This window comes from Lutra lutra, chromosome 16 (assembly GCF_902655055.1).
Source record: "Lutra lutra chromosome 16, mLutLut1.2, whole genome shotgun sequence".
In the NCBI taxonomy this organism is placed as follows: Eukaryota; Metazoa; Chordata; class Mammalia; order Carnivora; family Mustelidae; genus Lutra; species Lutra lutra.
Genome location: NC_062293.1, coordinates 18,021,456 through 18,044,424, shown reverse-complemented (window position 1 = coordinate 18,044,424; position 22,969 = coordinate 18,021,456). Strand labels below are relative to the sequence as shown.

The 22,969-nt window shown below is 53.8% G+C and overlaps 1 protein-coding gene across 1 annotated transcript; it reads right to left on the bottom strand.

Moving 5' to 3' along the window:
* Positions 1 to 1,824: 1,824 nt before the first annotated feature.
* On the bottom strand, positions 1,825 to 22,611 carry DCAKD (dephospho-CoA kinase domain containing). Its single transcript, XM_053447807.1, is given in 10 exon segments — positions 1,825 to 2,844; positions 2,846 to 2,863; positions 2,865 to 2,947; positions 2,950 to 3,013; positions 3,015 to 3,053; positions 3,056 to 3,080; positions 6,280 to 6,367; positions 9,753 to 9,956; positions 10,333 to 10,556; positions 22,477 to 22,611. Coding segments are annotated over 9 exon segments (693 nt in total). The 5' UTR covers positions 10,445 to 10,556; positions 22,477 to 22,611; the 3' UTR covers positions 1,825 to 2,784.
* Between the last annotated feature and the right edge of the window lie 358 nt (positions 22,612 to 22,969).

Here is a 22,969-nt window from a genome sequence, read left to right as displayed (position 1 = left end):
GCCAGCCCGAGCCTGGGGATGGGGGCGGTTTTAGGGGCCTCGCCTGTCCCCTTTCCACGCACCGTGGCAGGCGTCTTTGCGGCTCCGCGGGGTGGGTAAGGCCCAGAGTCCGGGAATGGAGCGCGGGGGCCCGAGCACGCGGCTGAAGGGTAGGAGGCCAGGGTCTCGGGCCGGTCCCCCTCGCGGGGTGGGATGGGGACACATCCCTCCGCCCCGCGGCTCCAGGAGGACGCGGGGCCCGCAGCTCCTGCAAAGAGGACGCGGCGAGCAGCACAGCTTTTTAATTAGCGCCCGGGGCCAGGCGGCGCGTCCGCGTTCCCGCCGCAGCCGCTGGGCCGGGGATCTGAGGCGGCCGCGGTCCCGGAGCGGAGGCGGGAGCGCGACCGGGGTAAAGTTAGGTCCGCTCCGCGAGCGCCCGCCGCGGAGGTCCGACCCCAACCCGGGCGGGTGCTGCCACCTGCCGGTCGGAAGGGAGGCGGTCCGCCCGCCTGGGCGCAGGGCTGGGCTCCCGGTGGCCGGGCTCCCGCTGTTTCCTGGGCTCTGCGAGCCCCAGGAATGGCCTAACAGTGAAGTCAGGTCCTGGGGAAAGTAGGCCTCATTCTTCGTTTTTCTTTTTCTTTTCTCCCCCCCCTTTTTTTAAAATAAGCTCTAAGCCCAGTGTGGGGCTTGAATTCACCAGCTGCTGCATACTCCACCGACTGGGCCAGCCAGGCGCCCTCAGGAGGACTCCTAAGGCTGCTTAGAGCCACAAAGCCTGGGAAGGGGAGGCCAGAGGAGGGAGACATGGATGGGGAGGTGGGAGGTAGGAGGTGGGGCAGGACCAGGGCACCAGAAAGCCTGGCCCACCTTTTTTGCACACCTACCAGTCTGGCTATCCTCCCATGTTTTTGCATCAAATTCAGCAGGAGAGAAAGTAATTCTTTGGAACTTTACGGTTTGCAAAGGACTTTCGCTGCCCTCCACTTATCAGGTCTTTTGACGTAGGCATCATGAAGCTAACTTGATCAAAGAAACACCAGGCAGGAGGTCCCATTAAGGAGGCTGAGCCTCAGTGCGACCCCAGGGCTGCTCAGAGGCTCAGCTGCTGGCCGCCCAACGCCAGCCTCTGTGACCCTCATCAGATCCCTTGACCTCTCTGGGCCTGGATCAGAGTGTTCCACCCAGATGGTGTTACATGTCCAGCACTCTGTCCAGAAGGTCACAGGCATTCGTGAAGTCATTTTCTCACCAACCCGGGGGTGGCAGAGCACTGTAAGGGGTTGTACCTTTCCTCCTTTTCCTCCTCTAGCCAGGTCCCAGGCACCTGGGGAGGCAGCTGCCTTCTGCTTTCCCTCCTGCCCAGCCCCACCCTGCAGCCAGACACTTCCTAGCTGAGCCTTTCTTTGCCCCTGGGGGGTGTGCAATGCATTCACGAGCTGGTCCCCGAGGGCTGAGCAGCTCTGGGAAAGGGAGCACTGAATATGGCCACCATAGCCTTGTGCACTTGTCACGTTCAGTTCTAACCTTAATAGGCTGCTGGGCGGGACCAGCACCTCAGCAGGTCTGCCAACGGTGGCAAGAGAGAGCTGAAGCCTACACTGGTCCAATTGCTTGGGGGAAGGAAGATGGAGTGAGCAAACCCCTACCCACCTCCCACAGGGTACCCCTGGGCCTAGCTGGAATCCTCCTGGGGCCTCAGACGTCAGAGGGCTGCCGAATCTTCTGGGGCAGTAGGGACCCACGCCTCATGTGGGAGGAGGCCAAGTATAACCCCAAATGGCATCAGCCAAGTCTGGGAGCCTTCGTCAGTCCATGGTGCTAGGGGAAAATCGGCAGTGCGGGGCATTTCAGATCAACACGCTCTATTTTATTAAGCACCAATGGCGAGTCAGGCTCTGTACCAGGAGCACAGAGATGAACAAGACACAGATGTCGCCCTCGAACAGCTGACAGTCTAGTAGGAGGGACCAATAAAGTAAAACACAGCATGGCGGCTGGGGGCTTGGGCTATCCCACAGCACCCGACAGAGCCTGGGGCTCCAGATGGTGCTGGGAGACATCCCAGCTATAGAAAAACAAAAGGTATTCTAGGTGAGGAACAGCACAGCGAAGGCCCAGAGGCAGGAAACAGCCTCATGCGTGTGGACTCACTGAGAGTTTAGGGCAGAGAAACAAGGAGTGGGAGGCCAACAGTTGGCAGCTGGGAAGCGGGTATGGGGAACGCTGGAGAAATGCCAAGGTGGGCCAGTGGGTCATCCCACAAGAGGCTCTGCCACAGCATTACCAGCAAGGGAGCCCTCACTGCATCCGGGCCAAGGGCTCCAGACTAGGGGAGAAATCCTGTTGGACCACAGTTATTTCCCGGTCCCAGGATGCAGGTTTTGTCATGACAGGGCATGTTGCCTAGAGAGGGGTCAAGCCCAGGGAACCTCCCAGTTTTGAACACTGCTCATGGCCACAGAGGACAGTTGTTCCTTGCCTGCGCCCCCAAGAATTTCACAACAGCTTCCCCACCGTTGCTTTCATGCCCCATGGCGGACACCATTCCGTGGGTGGCTCCAGAGGGAGGGGCCCTTAGGAAGGTGGGAAGGGGTATCCACTGACAGGACTGTTTTTCTGCCTCAGATCGGATGCACTCCAAAGAAGGGGGACCCTGTGCCAGGCTCAGCCCAGATTCAGTGGGTGCATGCGTGTGTGGTGTGTGTGTGTGTGTTGATTGGGCTTGGGAGGAAACAAGATGCATTTGCCACCTGCTCCAGACTCTGAGAGATCAAGGCTTGGGGCTTCCAGCATCAAGAGGCCTGGCTAGGGGGAAGGCAGGAGGTAGTGGGTGAGCAGATAGAGGAGGCCGGCAAGGCCCATGAGGACCTGTCAGAACCCCGAAGCCTCAGCGGCAGGTACTCCAAGGAGCGCTCCAGCTCCGCGTGCAGGAGGATGACCTGGCGTTTGGTGACGCTCCACTCCCCGAGTTGTCTAGGACATGGCGGGCCATGTGGACCTTGTCCTTCAGGGGCAGCTGGGCCTCGATCCGGGCCTTCCGCGTCCTCCCGGCTCAGGCCATTCCGCTGCATCAGCCCGCGCCAGCCTGCGTGTCCCGATCACTGAGGGCAGGGGTGGGAGGGCTGCTCAGGCACTGCAGGCCCCAGCCTCCCTCCCACCAGCAAGCCACGGTGGGTGGGGGGTGGGCAGCCCCTCCCCTCCAATCTCTTTCAGGGACCTTGTAGCATTCGCAGGACCCTAGCAGCACTGATGGGCTCCAGAAGTCCCTGAGTGTCAACAGGAGGGGGAAGGGCTACAGCGGCTCTCTCCCCCATCTGGGGGCTCCCTGCCTTGCCACTAGGCCTGCGATTTCCCAGTTATAAGCTGGGAAGATCTGGTCGTCTGGCGACGGCTATATCCTGAGTCCCTGGATGGCTGACCTTTACTGGCAGGCCTGTGCCTGCCAGCCGGTCGCTTCCTGTAGTTCCCCTGGGGCTTGGGCCTGGTGCATCCAACACAGCTTCCTGAGCTACCACAGGGACCCCTCTCCTTGCCTCCTCACCCCCACCCCTGGACACCGAGAGCCAAGAGAGTGCCTGCCAGGCTTGACGCCACTGACCCAGGAGACCAGCCAGCCCCAAGGTGCTTCCCCGTGTAGCAAGGACTTGAGAGCTGGATCTGATCCTTGGGACAGGAAGAAGCATCACAGACAAAGCTAAACACCGCCCAGCCCCCCGACTCCAAAGGAAATTCGAAGAATATGTCTTTTGCCCACTCTGACATTACCAGCTAGGCCCTTCCTCAGGAAACTTCCTGTCTTGCCTGTGGCTACACAGGACCCGCCATGCTGTCCTCTGGAAGGGAGTCATCTCTAAGCTCCCTCTAGCTCCATGGCTACCTGAGCCCCTCAGGGGTAACAAGAGGGAGCAGGCTCTGCTGTCTGGAGGCTGTCTGCTGAGCCGTTAGGCCTGAGCTCTCCCCGAGGTAAGATGAGAGACTCTGACCACTCCTGTTTGGTCTCCTTTTAGGTGTGGCCTAGACCAGAGGGCCTCCTGGGATGTGAAGACACACCTTCCAAGGACAGACACAACCTGAACCCTGGTCAATTCTAATGCCGTTCAGACCAGAATGCTCCAGAAAATCATTTCTGGCTGGCCGATCAGAGAAGACTTTGAAGGAGAATGGTATCTATACCAGCCTTAAAAAGTAAATTGGGGGACGCCTGGGTGGCTCAGTTGGTTAAGCAGCTGCCTTCGGCTCAGGTCATGATCCCAGCGTCCTGGGATTGAGTCCCACATCGGGCTCTTTGCTCATCAGGGAGCCTGCTTCTCCCTCTGCCTCTGCCTGCCATTCTGTCTGCCTGTGCTTGCTCTCTCTCCCTCTCTCTCTCTGACAAATAAATAAATAAAATAAAAAAAAAAAAAGTAAATTGGACTTCTGATTTCCTTTGTTACAGGGACAGTGTCCTGTCAAGATCGTGAGGCCAGTTCCTACCTGGCTAAAAACAAGGACTGCCTCTTAGGGACCCTGTGAGCCTGGGGCTGGGGAAATCTGGGTGAACAGAGGTAGCTTAGAGCCACCTGGGAGGACATAGCCTTCAGAACGTGTGGCCTAGACCGGAGGGCTTCCTGGAACGTGAAGGCAGAGGTCCCTCGCAGCCCTTCCTGAGGCTCAGAGAGAGGCCCATATGCTCAGTTCAAGGACTGAAACTATTTGTGGGAAGAGGATTTTTACCCAAACCCTTACTCTGCGACTGGCCAGTTTCTCAAAAATGTGAACAATCCCATTTGGGTACAATCCCATTTTGGTATTACATAGATTTGGTAAATGCCCCCTATTATTTCAGACATGCCAGGGATACTCGGACAGTTGAAGGAATCCATGAGGGGATCTTTTAGTCTTGTACTGTGTAGATCCCCTTAATGAAAAGCAAATAATCACTCCTTCCCAGGTCTCTGGCCTCTCTCTCGAGCCTGAAAGTAGGGTGTGAACAGCTCCTGGGATTCCAGCAAAGGCACCTCCAGGCTGGTGAGTGGCCCCGGAGGATCTCCGGCCCCATCCAGGGAACCCAACACATCTGCCGGGAGCCATAGCTCCCTCTGCTCTTAGCGAACAGACCAAACCAGAAGGAAAGTGCGGCAAGGCAGGCAGGTGGGGGGGTCCTCTGGAGACTGCGGATAGAACCAGTGTTCTCACCTCTGCTGGAAGATCCCTCCCCCCCCCCCGCTTTTTTTTGATCCTCTGATGCAAAGTTCCAGTTGTATTAAGACTCCAAGGCAAATTCTTCATGGAGTGTGCTTGGCCTTCGCTGACAAGTCTTTCACAGACAGGGAATAAAGAAGCCGGAGAGGCTGCGAGTTTCCACGGGAGACAAAGGCTGGGGGCTGAGGGTGGGGAGGAGCCGTGAGGATGCCTGAGACCAGGGCCTCCGTGGCAGCCCGTGGTGGGCAGCTGTGGGGGTGGGCAGGGCGAAGCTCAGGGCATGAGCACTCCAGGCCGTGCTCCGGTGGCGCTGGGAGCCTCCCACACGCCTGTCTCTGGAGAGCCGCCCTGGGCCCAAAATACCCACGGAGCTGAGTGCCCACCTCGGTGTGTGCGGTACTTGTGGGTGGCATCCAGGAAGTTTCTGGGAGGCGGACACATCCTACAGCCTCATCTACACTCACCCCCACTGGGACTGTGACTCATTTTCGCTGACGGTTTGATCTGGCTCTGTTTGCCAAACCCGGATTCTGGTTTGCGTCGTGTCCTGAGGGATTCTGAGAACAAAGCCCCCTTCTTAGTGGGACTCTTGACAGTTCGCTCCTGGCACACGTCCGTTCACAGGGGCTGACTGGGGTGGGAGGGCGGGGAGATGGACCCTGGACACCCCCCCAAGTAACTCCCCCCTCGAGTTTGTCTTCTGTAATTCAGAAGGATCAGCTCCTGACCTAAACACCTCATGCTGAAAGGTAAACTGAGTGAAGGAGTAAATGTAGGAGCTGTCTGGAAAGGTGAGGAGGGAAAAGGGCTCCAGGGATTACGAACATGGCAGCTCAGGGCATCTGGGCTGAAGTGCCGCCGAGAGCCAGCAGGGGGAGCCCCTCCCAAGCAACTAGAGACGCCTGGGGGCCTTTGCTTGGCACCTACTTGGGGAAATATCTGGGTCAGGTACAGAAGTCGTTCCTATAGGTTCTGGGCACAGCCATCCAAATACCCAGGGCCTCCTGGTGGCCCTGTGGGGTAAGGGCAAAGGGATGTGGGCCATTCCACAGGTAGATGCTTTACTCCAGGGGCCCACCTCTCCAGCCTTGGTCAGGCCAGGTCATGACACACACTCACCAGTACACCACCACCGTGTGCTTCATGTACTTGAGCAGCTTCTTGGTCTCAAACAGCAGGGGGATGTCCAGAATCACATAGCGGTATCCTGGGAAGAAGCCGGGAAGCCCACAGTTCAATTCTGTAGGCAAACACTAAGGATAGTGTGTCAGGCTAGGGGATGGAGTAGAAGCCATTGGCCCCTACCATCGAGAGCTCCCTAGCAAAGGGGGAGACCCTACAAAGGTAGGCATAACCTGAACGCTTGCCAGTACCAATGCCAATCAGAACAGAATGCTGCAGAGGTCGTTCCTGCCTAAGAGGATCAGAGAAGACTTTGCAGGAGGGATGGCATTGTACTGGCCTTGAAATGCAGGTAGGGCTTCTGATACTTGAACTTGAGTGTTTGGAGGTGAGGGTTCCAGGAATGGGGGACAGCAAAGCATCAGGGGCAGCAATGTTCTACTGCTCTGGCTGTGGAGGCCTTGCACCATGGGAGGCAAAGCTGGTGAAGAGAGCAGGGCAGGCACTAAGGGTTGAGTTCACTTTGATCTTGAACCAAAAGGGTTGTTATTTATGAGCAAGGAAATAACACAGAGTTGGAGGAGACTGGGGAGTTTCCAGGAGGAACTGGGCCCTTTCTGCCCTCCTTCACTCATCTTTGCTTAAAAAAACAAACAAAAAAACACCCACAAAAAACCAGAAGTGTGACTCCCTATTGAAGAAGAGTCCTGCATGGCTATCTCTACCAACACTTCATGAGAGATTCATACCAGGGGCAGTGGCAGCAGCCCCAGGAAGGAAGAGGTGACTTCCCCACGTTGGAGGCGGGCCTCCAGCCAAGGACTACACAGATTGGTCTTGTTGTGGTGAGTGATTATGACTAAGAAAATATAAGTCACATGGCTGGCCCTCCAGATACAAGCCAAGGCTAGTCAAGGGTAGTACCCTCACCCATGGTGACAGGACGTGTACCTGGGCTGCTCATCCCCCAAACGTCACTGTCTCCACACCCCTAGTTCTCTTTGGGCCAGTGTCCACCGTGTGTGTGTAAAAAGCTGTCAGGGGTCCAGGAGCCGTGAGGGAAAGGGCTGGGTACTGCCTCTCTCCAGAGATGCCTGCCTGGCTTGGATGGTATCCCCCCCACAAACACTTCCAACCACAGAGCCAGACACACACACAGGACAGGGAAGATGACCCAATCTACTGGGGCTCCTAGTCCCCAGGATCTGCTGCTTGGGAAGCCCAAGAAAAACCTTGAGTTGAACAAGGGGGTTAGGAGAATGGGCTCTGATGACACACCTGGGTTTGCAGCAACCCCCACCCCCCGCCCTTTCCCACCATATGATTTTGGGCCCCTGAACAAACCTCATCTGTGTGAAGGTTACCTCCCTCCCAGGAAGGTGGTAAGGATCAAACGAGTGAAGGCTTGGAAACCACTCAGCACCTCACCCAGATACTCCCAAGTGCTCCATAAATGATGATTATTATTACTACCATTCCCTGGAAGAAGGGGGGGGCACAGTTCCCGCTCCCCCACTCCCCTCCCAGCTCAGAGCAGAAGCCAAAACCAGACCCTCTCTGGGCCTCTTATCTCCCATTCCTGCTCTGCCCCCACCCATCCCTGTCCCCACACTGTCCTTTCTCCTCGGCCCCTCTCGGGAGCTTGTGGCCAGCTCTTTGGTTCACCGGCAAAGGGCTATTCAGCTGTCGCATCCCTCCTGCTTGATAAGCTCTGCAAACTATCCTGACTCTATGAAGACATCCGTCTGCCTACACAGAGACCTCCCCAGCAGCTGGTGATCTTATCTGACGTTTGATTATACCAACTTTGACAGTTGTATTTGTTATACTCATCAGGGAAAAACTGGGACTGTGGAAGCCAAAGCTGTCGTCCCCATTTTTCACCTTATCGAGCTGAAAAGAGCTTTCTGGCTTTTATTTGAGTGGTGGTGGTTGGGGAGAGGGGAGGCGGGGTGGATGACACAGCAGGAGAACTCTGGAGCGGGTGACATTATCCGCTGCTTGATTTCAGAAGGGGAGAGCCGCCACGCCGCCTCCAAACCCTACAGATGTACTTGCAACTGGCCGGGGAGCGAACGCGGAAAGGGCATCATGGAGAGACAGAAGGCTTTGCTCCGGGGTGGGGGCCGGGAGGGGTCCTCGTGCAGACACAAGACGCAGGACAAAGGCAAAAAGAGTCCAGAGACTCTCCTTGAGGAAGGATAGAGGGAGGGAGGTCTGCAGCAAGGTCCTGAGACGCAGAGCAAGCCAGTTCAGCAGGGAGGATGCCTTGAGCCCCCTCTGGCCTCCTCCAGAGCAGGGGAAAGGGCATGGGGCTGGGGGAGGTTGACACCGTGGACGTCTGTCAAGTCCTCTCTTTCCTTCTGAAGGGAGGTGCAGGCCAGAGGAAGATGGGGTGGGGAGAGGTTCCCCACTCCACATGAGAACTTGAGAATAAGGTCAGGATCACAGCCACGAGAAAACCTAGAAGGCTCCCCCATACCCTCCAGGAACAGAGTCTCCGCATTGTGACTGGCGATGGGGAGAGAAGCAGCCAGGCTTTCCATTCCGACACCCGGGCTGGTGGCCATTTATGCCAGAGGCTGGCAGGTGGATCTGCAGGGACCCCAGGCCAGCCTCCCGCCTGATCTGAAGCCACTGTCCTCTGCTCCTTCTCCACTGCTGGTGACTGACCCCACCCTGCACCTGATCAGGTCACCCTGGCCCAAAACCCTCCTAAGAACAGGGCTGGCACTGGAGCTAGAGCTTGGGAAAGGCTGCCAACCTCTAGAAGGTTCTTGCCAGCTGAGCACAGACCCTGGCTTTTCACTGTCCCCTCTTCCAGTCCCAGCACACGCCAAGCTAACTCTCTCCACTGAGCCCTCACCCCAAAGGACTAGCCTCTGTGTAGGACCTTCCCACCCCCCATCACCCTGTACCTGCCCTGGCCATTCTGGGACCTCCCCAGGGTCCAGTCTGCAAGCTTACTTTCCCAGGCAGCCTGACCAGCACCAAATCTGACTCCGACCATGGTTCATACCATGTGGCGATCGATGGTTACTGATGCGGACCCAGACCCCCCGAATAGCTTCTCGCGGTTGGCATTATTAACCTCACTGTGCAGGGGAGGGGCTGGCTCATTTGACAAAGTCACGCAGCTAGAAGCTATGAGGCCAGGATTGAAACTCAGGTCTCCAGACTCCACCATTTGTCAGCTGTTATTACTCCCAACCCTGCTAGAAAAATCAACTTAACTTCCTGGGGATCGCAGCTCAAAAACCTCAAGTGTCTCTTCTCACTCAATTGTCAACCTCTTTAAATGCTGAGGAACATGTGCGCCTTTCCTCTGAGGCTGCGTGGGGCTCTGCATGGAGGGTGCAAAGGCCAGCCAGCTCCCCTTCTCCCTGGCCAACCTCTCCACAGAGGAGGAGGGCCCTGGCCCTGGAAGAAGAGGGCTCTGCCTCACCCCTGTCCCACACCCTGGGTCTTACCTCGGAGGAAATACTTGAAGGTCTCCTTCATCATTTCCTTGCGGATCTCGGGGTGGGTGATGGTGTTGAGCAGATGCCGCCGGTCGGGCTGGTTAAAGATCAGGTCCCCCAGGACTTTGCGATTGATGTCACCGTTCTCCAGCAAGACCTCGGTGCCAAAGGCTTCCACGATGCGCCGGTGGGCGGGGTATCCTGGCTGGACCACTGTCCATGAGGTGGGGGCTGGGTCACTCTCTAGAGCCTCCAGGCCAGCCGGAGGTTCCCAAAGGACTAGAGGCCAAAGGATGGGGGAACCCATGGATGCTTCTTATATTTGGAGCAAAAACCAAAAGAGAGGAGGAAAAGGAGTTGCAAAGGAGAGCAGAGTGCATGGAACCCCTCGAGTGGGTCACAGGGTGAGGTGAAGGAGAGGGACGAGGACATGGGGGGCAGGGAATAGAAAATCAGACCACAGCCGACAGGAAAGCCTTGCCACCCTCCAAGGCATTGAAAGGACTTAGAGAAAAGGGAGACACGATGGCAGAAAGGGGTATAGGGGAGCTGCTGCGCAGGGTCCCGCCGCCTGCCCCTCCCAACTCACCATGGCGGGCGATGACATCAACGTCAATCACCGCACAGCCCAGCTGTTGGAACACCTGGATCACCGAGCTCTTGCCCGAGGCAATGCCCCCCGTGAGGCCCACCAGGAACATCTTCCCAGGAGACAGGAGGCCCGTGAGAATGCCGAACCAGGAGTCAAGGAATCACCGGAGTAGGGCACGCTTGGCTGGTTGGGATGCCCCGTCCCAGGAATGCCAGAAGGACCTGCCTGAGGACAACAGTGGGCCTGATGAGTGTTGAGCCTGAAGACCCAGCGCGGGGGTTGGGGGGGGGGCGGATAGGCAAAGGAGTGGAAGGGAGATGCAGCCTGCCCAGTCAGTGTTGTTCTGAGATTGGGCAACTCTGGATCCATCCTAAGAGAGAAGACTCTTTCAGGACAGGCCTGCAGTAGTCTTTAGAAAGCATTCATAAACAAGACAAACCAACATGGTGCAAATTTAGCAACCAAAATGCTGGGTAAGCAGAAGAATGTCAGGTGCTGTTAAGCGGAGTGCTTTCTGGAAGCAGCAGTACCCTGCTGCAGGCAAATTTTGTGTCGGAAGGGGACACCTGTCCCTCTGTGGGGAATCCAAGGCACTTTCCAGATGCCCACAGAGCGCCCCTTCTGGCCTTCACTTTATAGTCTGGGACCCTGAGGCTCCCGGGGAAGACGGTCCTGCCTGCCCAAGCCTCGGCACTAGCACTGTCTGGGTGTCCGAGAAGAAATCTCCCTGCTCAACCGGCACGGCCCAGATGGGGAGCTGGGAGGAAGCGATGGCTCGGGGGCCCGGAGGCCTGAGGGTCAGAGAAGTGCGGAACTTGCCTGGGAGGACTGCGAGGGAAGGATGACAGCCTGCGGGAGGGAACCCTGAGCTGGCTCCGGGGCCTCTTCGGAGCCCATTTCTCCATGTACTTAGGATGCCGTGAGACCCTGGACAAGTCACCTGTCTCTCGGAACCTCAGTGTTCTCATCCATAAAACGGGGGTGACAGAACCTATCTCCTAAGGCTGTTTGCAGAGCAAATGAGAAAATGCACTGGAAGCCCTCAGGACACTGTCATTTCCACAGGGAATATCCAGGGGGAGGAAGTTGAGGACAGAGACATGGGATGGAAGGCGGACCGCCCAAATCACACACCGCAAGGCAGAGACTAAAACAGACATTCATGAAGTAACGTCTTCACGTTCTTATAGCCTCAGACTATCTCACAAAAGACTTTTTTAAAGTAATGTTGTATTTCCGGAGTAAACAGGGTTCAGGGTTACCGTGTCTCGGACTTTGCTCCCAGGCTGGGAGAAATAAAATTGAAGACCAGACTCCCCCATCCCTCCCTCAGCATCAAGTCACTTTTCCAGGACCTTGAAATCTGTCATGGGACTTTTTTTTTTTTTAAATGGCAGATTACTGTCCTAATTACACTTTGCTTGAGCTTATACCGAAATGAGTTTGCCTCCCCTGAGGACGTACCAAGTGACGGGGGAGGCAGCAGCTCGGGTGTGCGTGGTGAGGGGACCAACCCAGAAGTTTAAATTTGCCCAGGCTCGCTCTCCCAGGGCAGCCAGCAGAGGAGAGACGAGAATGCCCACGAGAGTCGTCATCCAAATGGAGAGAACTAACTCAGTCATTGAACCATTTGCGAAGCATTTCTCCTTAACCTCTGTGACCAGGAGCGGCCCCCAGTGGTCTCCCTCAGCTGTCACAGAGAGGACTTAAGGATAGGGTTCTATTTTCAAAACAATTTTTTTTCTTTTGTTCACTCAGCTGAAGCTTTGAAATGGAAAATCCAGCAACTGCATTGTAATCCCAGCTCTGTCCTGTTGTTCCTAAAGCTGTCAGCTTGCCTCTCCTCTGCAGAAGACCAGTCTGGAAGAATGGGAGCGGAACCTGAGAAGAGACAGTGGCGGAGGGAAGGGGCAAGGGCCACAATTCGCCACTGGGCCCTGGCCCGTCACTGTTGAAAGTGAGCCACTGTCACCTGGACACCCAACTTGTCCAGACTTGGCTGAGGGGGCCCCAGCAGAGCCTGTGACCTCAGATCCTGTACCTTCACGGGACCAGGACCCCTCCGAGAACGCGCCTGAATTGGAAACTCTAGTGATGAGACAGCTCTGCTGTGTCCCAGGCTTGGAATCGACTCTGCCTCTTCGTTTACAGTGAGGAGATGACGGACCAGAGAGAGGAAGGCACTTACCCAGGGCCCAACAGCTCTGATTGGAGGCCTGAGATGAATTCAGGGCTCCCACCTCTGAGTCTAGACTCCTGCCTTAACAGACTCAGGAAATGAAAAATTAATTTATCTTTAAGAGAAAATAAGGACGGTGACTATGCTATACGCAAATCAATTCAGAGCCCAAGAAAAATGATTTCTAGATGATCATACTGGTGTTTTCCCCTCTGCAGAACAGGGGGTGAGGTATTACGGCAGCCACCAGAGCATGGATGTCAACTCCAGGCTCCGCTCTGTCCCAGACTCTTGGGGTAACTTAATGAGTAGCTTCCCTTCTCTGCGCTTTCGATGACCATCTGTGGAAACAGACCAACAGCTGCTTGGCCTCTGTCAGGAAGGCCAAGGGGATGGAGGAGCACATGCCCGGGGAGGCCGTGGGCCCCCGGCTGAAAGGGGCCGGACCAAAAACAGCTGTTCCCGTCCAAAAAGCCGTGCCCAACTCATTCCTCCGCTCACCGTGGGCGGAGCGCCTCTGTGCCTCGCAGCTCTGCATCGGGGACCTCTTGGGTAGCCAGAGGAAAACTTTTAGGTCTTGCCCCCCAGGAAAACTGGAGGAAGAGACAGTAACAAATGAAAGCAGCCAAGAAGAACAGAGCAGCAACAGGGCAGCCAGAGTATCACATGGTACTCACCAGGGCCTGTGTGTGTGTGTCTGTGTGTGTGTGTGTGTGTGTGTGTGTGTGTCTGTGTGTTCGTGCACATGCAGACCCACTCACAGGCCTGCTCACGGACCGGGAGTTGCAGTGAGCAAGAGAAGAGCCCACGGACCCTCATGGCTTAGCAAGGAGGACAAGAAGGCTGAGGTTCCAACCACCCCTAAGGCTCACCTAGACCCGTCCCCAGCTCCTCCCCAGGGAGACCCACGGAGAAGTGACCCCCTCTGGTAACCTGTGCCCCTGACCCCGCTCCTGCTCTGGCACAGAAGTCCTTGTTCGGAATCGGCTCATTTCCCCCCATTCCACCGCCATGTACACGCAAGCAATGGGAACGTCACGGCAACTCCAAATCCTGGTCCTGATCTGAATCCCCTAGGAAACTTCAGAGAAGTTCCACCCTATAGTCCCAGCCAGCGCAGCATCAGAACCGCTGCTACAATGGAAGGTTAGGGGCACCTGGGTGGGTGGCTCAGTCGTCTGCCTCCGGCTCAGGTCATGATCCCAGGGTCCTGGGATCGAGCCCCTCATCAGGCTGCCTGCCTGGCGAGAAGCCTGCTTCTCGCTCTCCCTCTGCCTGCTGCTCCCCCTACTTGTGCTCGCTCTGTGTCAAATAAATAAACCTTTTAAAAATAATAAAAATAAAAATAAAAAAAATAAAATGGAAGGTTATAGATCGTAACTCAGGAAGCCCGGGTCCCAGTCTCTCTGCATTCTGTGTGACAGTGGGAGCCTCCTCATCAGCCTGGCCCAGGATGGAGAGTGCTCTGTAAATGACAAAAAGCTGATCCCCCAAATGCCTGCCCCTTCCCCTCGTGTGGCCCTCAGTCTCCACATCTGTGAGCAACGGCCTGATGCTAACTGGGGCTTTCTTCCTCCCTTTTGTGGTGTGGCACTTCCCAGAGCTGTCAGGAGATGTTCACCTGGGTGACCATTGAGTGATGAGGCCCCTGGTGACCCAGGAATCCTCCTCCTCAATACCAAAAGCTGTTCCCAGAACCACTTGGCCGGAGGAGGAACGAGACACCAAGTCCCATGGTAACAAAGAAAGCCAATGTCCCGCACAAGAAAAACGGGAGCTGGAAAGGATCCCAGGCCTGGCTGCATTGGCCAATGCAGACCTCCAAGCCCAGGGAAGCCACATCCAAGTCCTTTCTTCTCCCTCGTTCTCCCTGTCTGGGGGAGACAGCAGGGTGTAAAGAAAAGGCTCGATTGGGGCGCCTGGGTGGCTCAGTGGGTTAAAGCCTCTGCCTTCAGCTCAGGTCATGATCTCAGGGTCCTGGGATCAAGCCCCACATCAGGCTCTCTGCTCAGCGGGGAGCCTACTTCCCCTCTCTCTCTGCCTGCCCCTTTGCCTACTTGTGATCTGTATGTCAAATAAATAAATAAAATCTTAAAAAAAAGAAAAATGGTCGGGACTTGAGTCACAGAGGTGGGGTCTGTAGTCTGTGAATTGAGGAGCAAATTTCGCTGTGTTCTGTAAATGGGGGGGGGGTTTCCATCTTGGGAGCTGCCCTAAACCGCCTTTCATTTTTCACCTCTTGGGCCCCAACAGCCCAGAGAAGATAAAGAAAGAGCATTCAAGGAAGAATAGTCTTGGGGCGCCTGGCTGGATCGGTCAGTGGAGTGTGCAACTCTTGGTCTCGGGGTTGTGAGTCTGAGCCCCATGGTAGGTGTAGAGATTACTTAAATAAAACCTTTCAGGCGCCTGGGTGGCTCAGATTAAGCCTCTGCCTTCAGCTCAGGTCATGATCTCAGGGTTCTGGGATCAAGCCCCGCATCAGGCTCTCTGCTCAGCAGGGAGCCTGCTTCCCCCTCCCTGCCTGTCTCTCTGCCTACTTTTGATTTCTCTCTGTCAAATAAATAAATTCTTCTAAAAAAAAAATCTTAAAAAAAAATAGTCTCTCTTGAAATCTTCTCTGCTGGTGTCTCATAGGGAAAAATGAGAGTAGGCTGCTTAATGGGTCTCCAGACACAAAACCCTGCCGCCCCTTGCTGTCTGTCCTACTCCCGACTCCACTAGGCCCACCCTCCAAACCTAAGGTCCCATCCCCTGCACCTAGACCTCTGCAGTGACCCCTCTCCAGCCCCTGTGTGGCTTCTCCAAGATGCCCAAGGTCATGGCTTCAAGTGGACTTCGATCCTGTCAACTCTCCTGCTAAAACCTTCTTTGCCTTCTTCCCTCTCCTCCTATCCTCCTAGACTCTCACAGAAGCCTCTGGGCCCCATGTAACCTGCCCACCTTCGACCCCTCTGCCCCCCCCCCAACCCCCCAGTCAAGGAACCTGATCCATGCCTTGCACACCTGCTTTCTGTCCCTGAATATTCAGGCTCTGTTCCCCTGCCACCCCGCTCACTTCCCGGCTAACTCCCCTGGGTTTATTCTGCATTCATTTCTTCAGCCAATCAGGAACCAGGCCCTGCTCAAGACAAGAGGGCCTGCCCCCTCCAAGCAAAGCCTCCCAGTCTACTGTGGGAGGTGGGGGGGGGCAAGGGCAGAAACAATAACTTACAATATGTATGATGTCGGTGGGGGAGCATATCAAGAGCAACGAGGGTCATTGTTTTTTTTTTAAGATTTCATTTATTTATTAGAGAGAGAGAGCACGCACACCAGTGGGTGGGAAGGGGCAGTGGGAGAGGCAGAGAATCTCCAGCAGGCTCCATGCTGAGCACAGAGCCCAACTCGGGGCTTGATCTCATGACCCTGAGATCATGACCTGAGCTGAAACCAAGAGTCAGATGCTTAACCGACTGGGCCACTGAGGCGCCCTGGGGGGTCATCGTCTTAAATCAGAACCCAGGAGGTCTAAGTGAGGACCTGAAAGCAGCAAGAGGGCACATCACATCACAGCTCCACTCAGAGCAGCCTTGTCCATCCCCCCACTCGAATCAGGCCCCTGACCTCTCTCTGTGCCATTCTTTTCCTTACCTGTACCCATCATGGTTGTGTGACTGTTTCCAACATGTTAAATAGGATAAGCTCCACTTGGCCATGAGCCATGCCCTTTCCAACGCTTTGTCTCCGGCATCTAACATAGCATCCAGTATCCGTCATGTACCAGGTGAGTGATACAGGCCAAGTTACTAACTTAGACTTCCGTTGACTCAGTTTCTTCATCCGTGAAATGGAGCTAATGGCACCTACCCTGAGTCGCTGTGAAGAGTAGAAGACTTCATACATATCGTGTGTTTCATTCTAAGTGCCTGGGATACACTCTGCCTAGCACTCACCAATGTTCCCTATTAGTTCTGAGAAAGTGTTTGAAAGCTTTTTATAGAATGAACTGAATAAGCCCATGACTACGGAAGGGGACAGAAAATACTTGGGGTCACATCTCCTGTCAGTGGCAAGTGGGAGGCTGGAACCAACCTCCCAGCCTGCTCCCTTTTCCATGAGAACATGTTACCTGAGGACAGTATATCCCTCTGGGTTGGGGGCAGGGAGGAAACGAACAAAACACCCCATGGGTTAAACAGAATAAGAAACTGATACCTGAATGGACACTCTTTCCTCTCTGGGGAGAGCTCTCAGGACTTAGCATGGAAGCAAGTTCTGTTGCTTTGCATCTCCCAATCAACAGCCCCTACCTGCCTGTGCCAGGGGCCGGGACTTGGCTCCCTCATTAGCTTGCAGCCTCCTTTCCTCCTCCTCCTGCAGCCTCCCAGGATTTCTCACTGGACATGCCTGACCTGCCAGATGCTTCTCCTTCGAACTGCTTTCCAAAGGGGATGTATCCATTTTGCTCCAATGATCAACATAATCATTCATGAAAACGAGTCATTCCCTGCCTTGGGACCCAATTATTTTCTCGTGGAACCAGTGGCTGCAAAAATATATTGTTTTCCAGTTAACTAATAAGTGCTATTTTTATCTATGGTTTCCCCCCTCCTAATCTTTCATTACTGGGGAGAGGCTGCAGTTTAAACCTCAGTCCAAGTTCTCGTCTGCTAGGCCTATTAAGTCACTACCTCCTCCAAGCTGCCGATTACCTGGAGGGAGCCACAAGAGAAGGTATTGGCTGTCTCCCTTCTCCCCTGCCAACAGCAAGGGAAGGGGAGGGAACAGGTCATTCTTCTCAAGCACTCTCCAAGCACAACCCATCAGTTCAGGAGTGTTTACCGGTCGCCAGGGAGGCTGTTTGCACTGGACTACTATGCCGGTGCTCAGGCAGAAGGATCACAGGGAATGCCAGCTCTCAGAGGCTTCAGAGTTACAGAGGCCTCAGCTGGGATCTCAGCTCTGTCCTTAACCAGCTGTGTGGCCTTGCATAACTTTATAGCATTGTGGCTTCGTTCCCTGCATACAAAATGTGATTAATAATGATGACTCATGGGTTTTGTCAGGATTGAATGAGGTGACATATATCACAGTCACCTCCTCTTCCCCCACGCAGTGTGTGACACGTCACAGTCATTGCAAGCTACTCCACTTCCCCAAAGGGCATCTTCACCCTCTCAGTTGCTCAGGCCAAAAACTTTGGTGTCCTCCTGGCTCCTCGCTCACTATCTTCATCCCACCCACTAGCACCCCCTGCTGGCTGTGCTCCCAGCTACCTTCACAACCCAGGGAGATCCCACTCAGTTCTTCCACCACCAGTCTTGCTCCTGGATTTGCAGTAGCGTCTGAGCTTTCTTGCTGTCACCTTTGCTCCCCAACTGTCTGCTCATGATATAGCAGCCAGTGCGAGCCTTTAAAAATGCAAATCCAATCATTTCACGCCTCTGCTCAAAACCCTCCAATGGTTCCTTCCTCATGTAGAGCACAAGCCAAGTCCTTACAGGGTCCTACAGGGGCTCGACAATGGATGCAGGGAAGGCAACTCTGTTCCCAGCACCTCCCACCACTCTCCCCCTTAATCTCAGCCCTCCGGGCACACTGGTCGCCTTGCTGCTCCTTGACTATGTCAAGCATACTCCCACCTTGGGTCTGTGGATATGCTGGTCCTTCTACATGGAAAGCTCTTCCCCCAGAGGGCTGCATGGCTAACACCCTCCTCCGTCTGACCATCACCCTATCAGAGGCTGTCCCGAATGTATAAGACAGCACCCTCATTCACTCTCTAGTCTCCTCACGGTTCCACTTTTCTTCATAGCACTTACCAAGTTATCACTACATGACATATTACGTATCCACGTGTTCATCTACTGTAACATGCCCCACCCCAGAATCTGGGCACTACTGTATCCAAGGGGCTGAAAACAGGGCCTGACAAGTAGAAGGCCCTCAAAAACATCCGTTGAATGAATACACAAAGCATGCAGAAAAATGTCCAGCTCATAGGTAAGCAGGAACTTCATATTAACTATTTTAGTTTTTATTATTTTTAAAGATTTTATTTAAGAGAGAGAGAGAGAGAGAGAATGTGCAAAAGGGGACGGGAGGGAAAAGTAGACTTCCTGCTGAGCACAGAGCTTGATGAAGGGCTTAACAGCAGGGAGCTCAATAGGGGCTCAATCCCAGGACCCTGAGATCATGACCTGAACTGAAGTCAGACGTTTAGCCAACCGAGCCACCTGGGCGACCCTCAAAATTAACTATTTTAAAATAACAGCATATCTGCTTCAGAAAACCTACCATGAGAACCACAAAACCTTTTCCACATCACTTCCCCTCCTACCTTTCTGGGATGACAATATCTTGGACTCACAGATGAGGAAACTGAGGCAGAGAGTGGCTAGGAAAGCGAGGTTTCCAGGACACGGGACACTAGAGTATAAGAAATAGCTGCTGGGGTGGCTCGACCGGTTAAGTGGCCAGCTGACTCTGGGTTTCGGCTGGGGTCATGGCCAGCTGACTCTGGGTTTCGGCTGGGGTCATGGGCACAGGGTCAAGGGATGGAGCCCTGTGTGTGTGCATGTGCGGGGGGGGGGGGGCGTGCTCGCAGCTCAATGCAGTCTACAGAGTCTGCTTGGGGCTCTTTCCCTCTTCCCCTCCCTCCCCCACTGCACCCCCGCTCACACAAGCACTTACGCACTCTCACTCTCTAAAATAAATAAATAAAATCTTAAAAAAAAAAAGAATGGGGGGGGGTGCCTGGGTGGCTCAGTGGGTTAATTAATTAAGTGTCTGTCTTCAGCTCAGTTCGTGATCCCGGGTGGGATCGAGTTCCACATTGGGCTTCTTGCTCCACGGGGAGCCTGCTTCTCCCTCAGCCTCTGGTTCTCATGAATAAATAAAATCTTTAAAAAAAAAAAAAAAAAGGAGTAGCCGCCCACGATCTGAGCATTGTCCATGTGCCAGGGATATCCCTCATCCCGTCTGACCAGTAAAACTACCCAGTGAAGTCAGTTCTTTGGTTTATGCCCATTCTAAAGGTGAGGAAATTAAAGCTAAAAGAAGTCAGATATTTGTGGGGCGCCTGGGTGGCTCAGTCGTTAAGTGTCTGCCTTTGGCTCAGGTCGTGATCCCAGGGTCCTGGGATGGAGCCCTCCATCGGGCTCCCTGCTCGCCGGGAAGCCTGCTTCTTCTTCTCCCACTCACCCTGCTTGTGTTCCCTCTCTCGCTGTCTCTCTGTCAAATAAATAAATAAAATCTTAAAAAGAAAAAAAAAAAAGAAGATATTTGTGCATGGTAGATCCAGGACGCCCGGGGAATGCTTGAAGATCTTCCAAGGGGCCCAGAGGCACAGTGTAGGAGGAATACATTTCCCACGCAATGCCCACAGCCTCTTCCAATGGGAACAGACCAGCTTTGGAACATGCCCACATCCTCTCCTTTCCCAGGTCTCCCTTTACCCTGCCCCATCTCCTAGGTTTCAAAGAAAGGCACAACTACCCACCCAGGCCAAACTCTTACTAAGGTGCACTGTCCCTAGTGCAAAATTCCCCTGGCACCACCAAGGGGCACTTGGAACCATCAGTGTTCATGCTGAGGACGTGCCTGCCTACAGTGACTGTGTAACTAATGCTTCTGCTGAGTCAGGTGGCGTCCAAATCTTTGAATAAGGTTCAAGGGGGACCTGAAAGAACTGTGTACTGGAAGGTCATTAATAATTGATTTCAGGGGCGCCTAGGTTGACTCAGTCATTAGGCATCTGCCTTGGGCTCAGGTCATGATCCCAGGGTCCAGGGATCAAGCCCCACATCGGGCTCCTTGTTCAGCGGGGAGCCTGCTTCTCCTTCTCTCACTCCCCCTGCTTCTGTTCCCTCTCTTGCTCTGTCTCTCTCTGTCAAAAAATAAATAAATAGGGCCTTAAAAAGTAAATAAATAATTGATTTTAATGACAGATCACTGTGGGGTTTTTGGGCCCATAACTCAGAGGATGTTCAAGGAACGGAGTAATGTTACCACAACAAAATGCCTTCAAGTCCTACGTACTTACATGAACCAACTTTTTCAGCGCTACTCGTCACAAATTAAAGCTCTGCTCATTCTAGCAAAGATACGTGAACTTTAAATACACACATGAACTGTTAAAAGTTCCACTTAACTTATTAAGAAAAGCATTTCAAATTAAACTTACGTTTAACAATTGATCAAAAACCAGGTGTTTTGATCAACTGTATATTTTACAATGATAAAAACTCAATCCAGGAAAAATTATTTAATATTATGACCACAAGACAATTTTCAAAATGTTTTACTTTTAATTTTTTTGTTGTTTGTTGCAGAGAGAAGTAGGATGACAAACCAAAGGCTTTCGAGCATAAAATGTATCATACTAGAAAAAAATTCTGGTGAGGAAATTAGGTAGAAATAGAAGTTGGAGGAACAATAGCAATGCAAAATTTCAAAGGTTAAACTGGTTTGTAATTTTTTTAGATGATAAGAGAAATCAAATCACTATGGTATTGAAATTCCATTGCAGATTTACATGCCTGAAATGTAAATGAAAAAGTTTCATTTTTAATGCCTGAAATGTAAATGAAAAAGTTTCATTTTTAAAGTGTCTAATATTTACAATTACCAGAAATCGTATACTTTGCAAATATCAGAGAAAATTTTTAGCTATCTAAAAACATGCCCGCGGCTAGTTTTCAAAACAAACCAAAGTTCACTGCTTACCTGCCTTCAGTTACCAGCCCTAATATTTTCTCCTAAGGCAAGGCACCAAGAAAGGATCTGAACCCTTTAAATGTATTACTCAGGAGGACGGATTCAGACCTTGCCCAAGACGGAAGAGGATCCAGTGGGAATTTATGGCCCTTCGAAGAGAAAACCACCCCAACCAGCCTGTCTACTTTCTATTCATCAGTCAAGAGCTCTAGTATTGCCCAAGACCTAGGTCCGCATCCAGCCAAATCCATCTGATTTATTCTGGTAGATATCAGCCACCACTCTCCCCGCCCCCGCAAACACTCCCCATCCCCGAAAACCTATATTCAAAGGCTTCGATTTCCCCATCTTTAAAATTAGGACTTAATGTCAATGTTCACTCAGGTGATAATTTTCCCATAACTAAGGGAGAAATAAAACTTCATAGGTAAACTCAATGACAGAGGTGTCAATGTCTCCATTTGGGAACCTGGGGAAGGAAGAAAAGTAGGGGCCAGGGCGCCTCTTTACTAGAGGATGAGTGGGAATCTCAATGGTGTCACCCAGGCCTGGTGGGAGGCGGGGGTGGGGGGGTGGGGGCGCGGTCTTCCCTAAAACTCGATAACCAGTCCAGCTTCCTGGGAAAAAGGAAAGTGGAGGCCAAGCCCTGTCTGAAAGACGGAGATGATCACTCAGCCAAACAGCAGTACCCTTTTAATCTACCCTATGAGATGGGTATCAGATGAGCAAACTGGAAGTTGGAAAAGTACGCAGCTTCATAAAACTGGAAAGGGCAAACGCTGAATACAAAAATAAAAGTTCTGAAGCATAGCGGCTTTGGACTGAACCTGCGTTTGAACCCACAATTTCTGCCGCAATTTTAGCCGTAAACCTTTGTCCATTTCCACAGCTGTAAAACAGGGGAAACAACACCTTGCGTAGCAGGGCTGCTGTCAAGGCAATGAGCCAGGGATGCCAAAGCGTTCGACGCAGGGGCTGCTACATAGTATGTGCTCAACAGATTGTAGCCGAGCTTTGGAAAAACAAGGCGCGCACTGCCCGTACCACCGCGGAGAGCCACCGGTGCTCCTCGGCCGGGCTTCGGAGCGCCCTAGAGCCAGGCCCGGCGCCGCGAAGCGGAGCCCCGGGGGTGGACTCAGCCCTCTGGGACCGAGCAGTCCCGGGGCGCCAACCTCCCGGGTGCCACCGTCCGTTCCACACCCCCCCACCCCCCCCGCCCCGCTGCGCCGGGCCATTTCCACACGCCCGCGCGGCGCGCTACGTACCCGACGCCTCTGACCCGGCCTGGGCCGCCGCCGCTCGCCCAATCTCTGCGGCGCTTACTGGGTGGCTCCCGCCGGGAGGGCGGGGCCTCGGGAGCGCGCGCACGTGGACCGGACGTCCGGTCGGCGGGAAGCATGGGCGGGAAGCCGCGCTGTCCCCTGCGCTGGGCAGGGTGGGCGTCGCGGGTTGTTCCCCTTTCCGAGTCAGAGCCCTCCCCGCCGAGGGGAAAAAGAAAAACAAACAAAAAGCCCCGGAAAGTCCTACTTCAAACTCAGGGTTTGGCCACCTCCAGCTGTGCGGCCCCTGGCAATGGCTACGGCAGGTAACTGAGCGCCTCCAGCCCAACAGGTCCTAAGAGCACTGTGTAGCCATCAGCTCATTGAATTTTCACAGGTGGATACTGACACCGTCCGCGTTTCACACAAGAGGCAACTGATTCTCGGAAGTGAATCCGTTTGCTCTCTTACAGTGTCAGTTGGCTGTAGAGCTCATTCT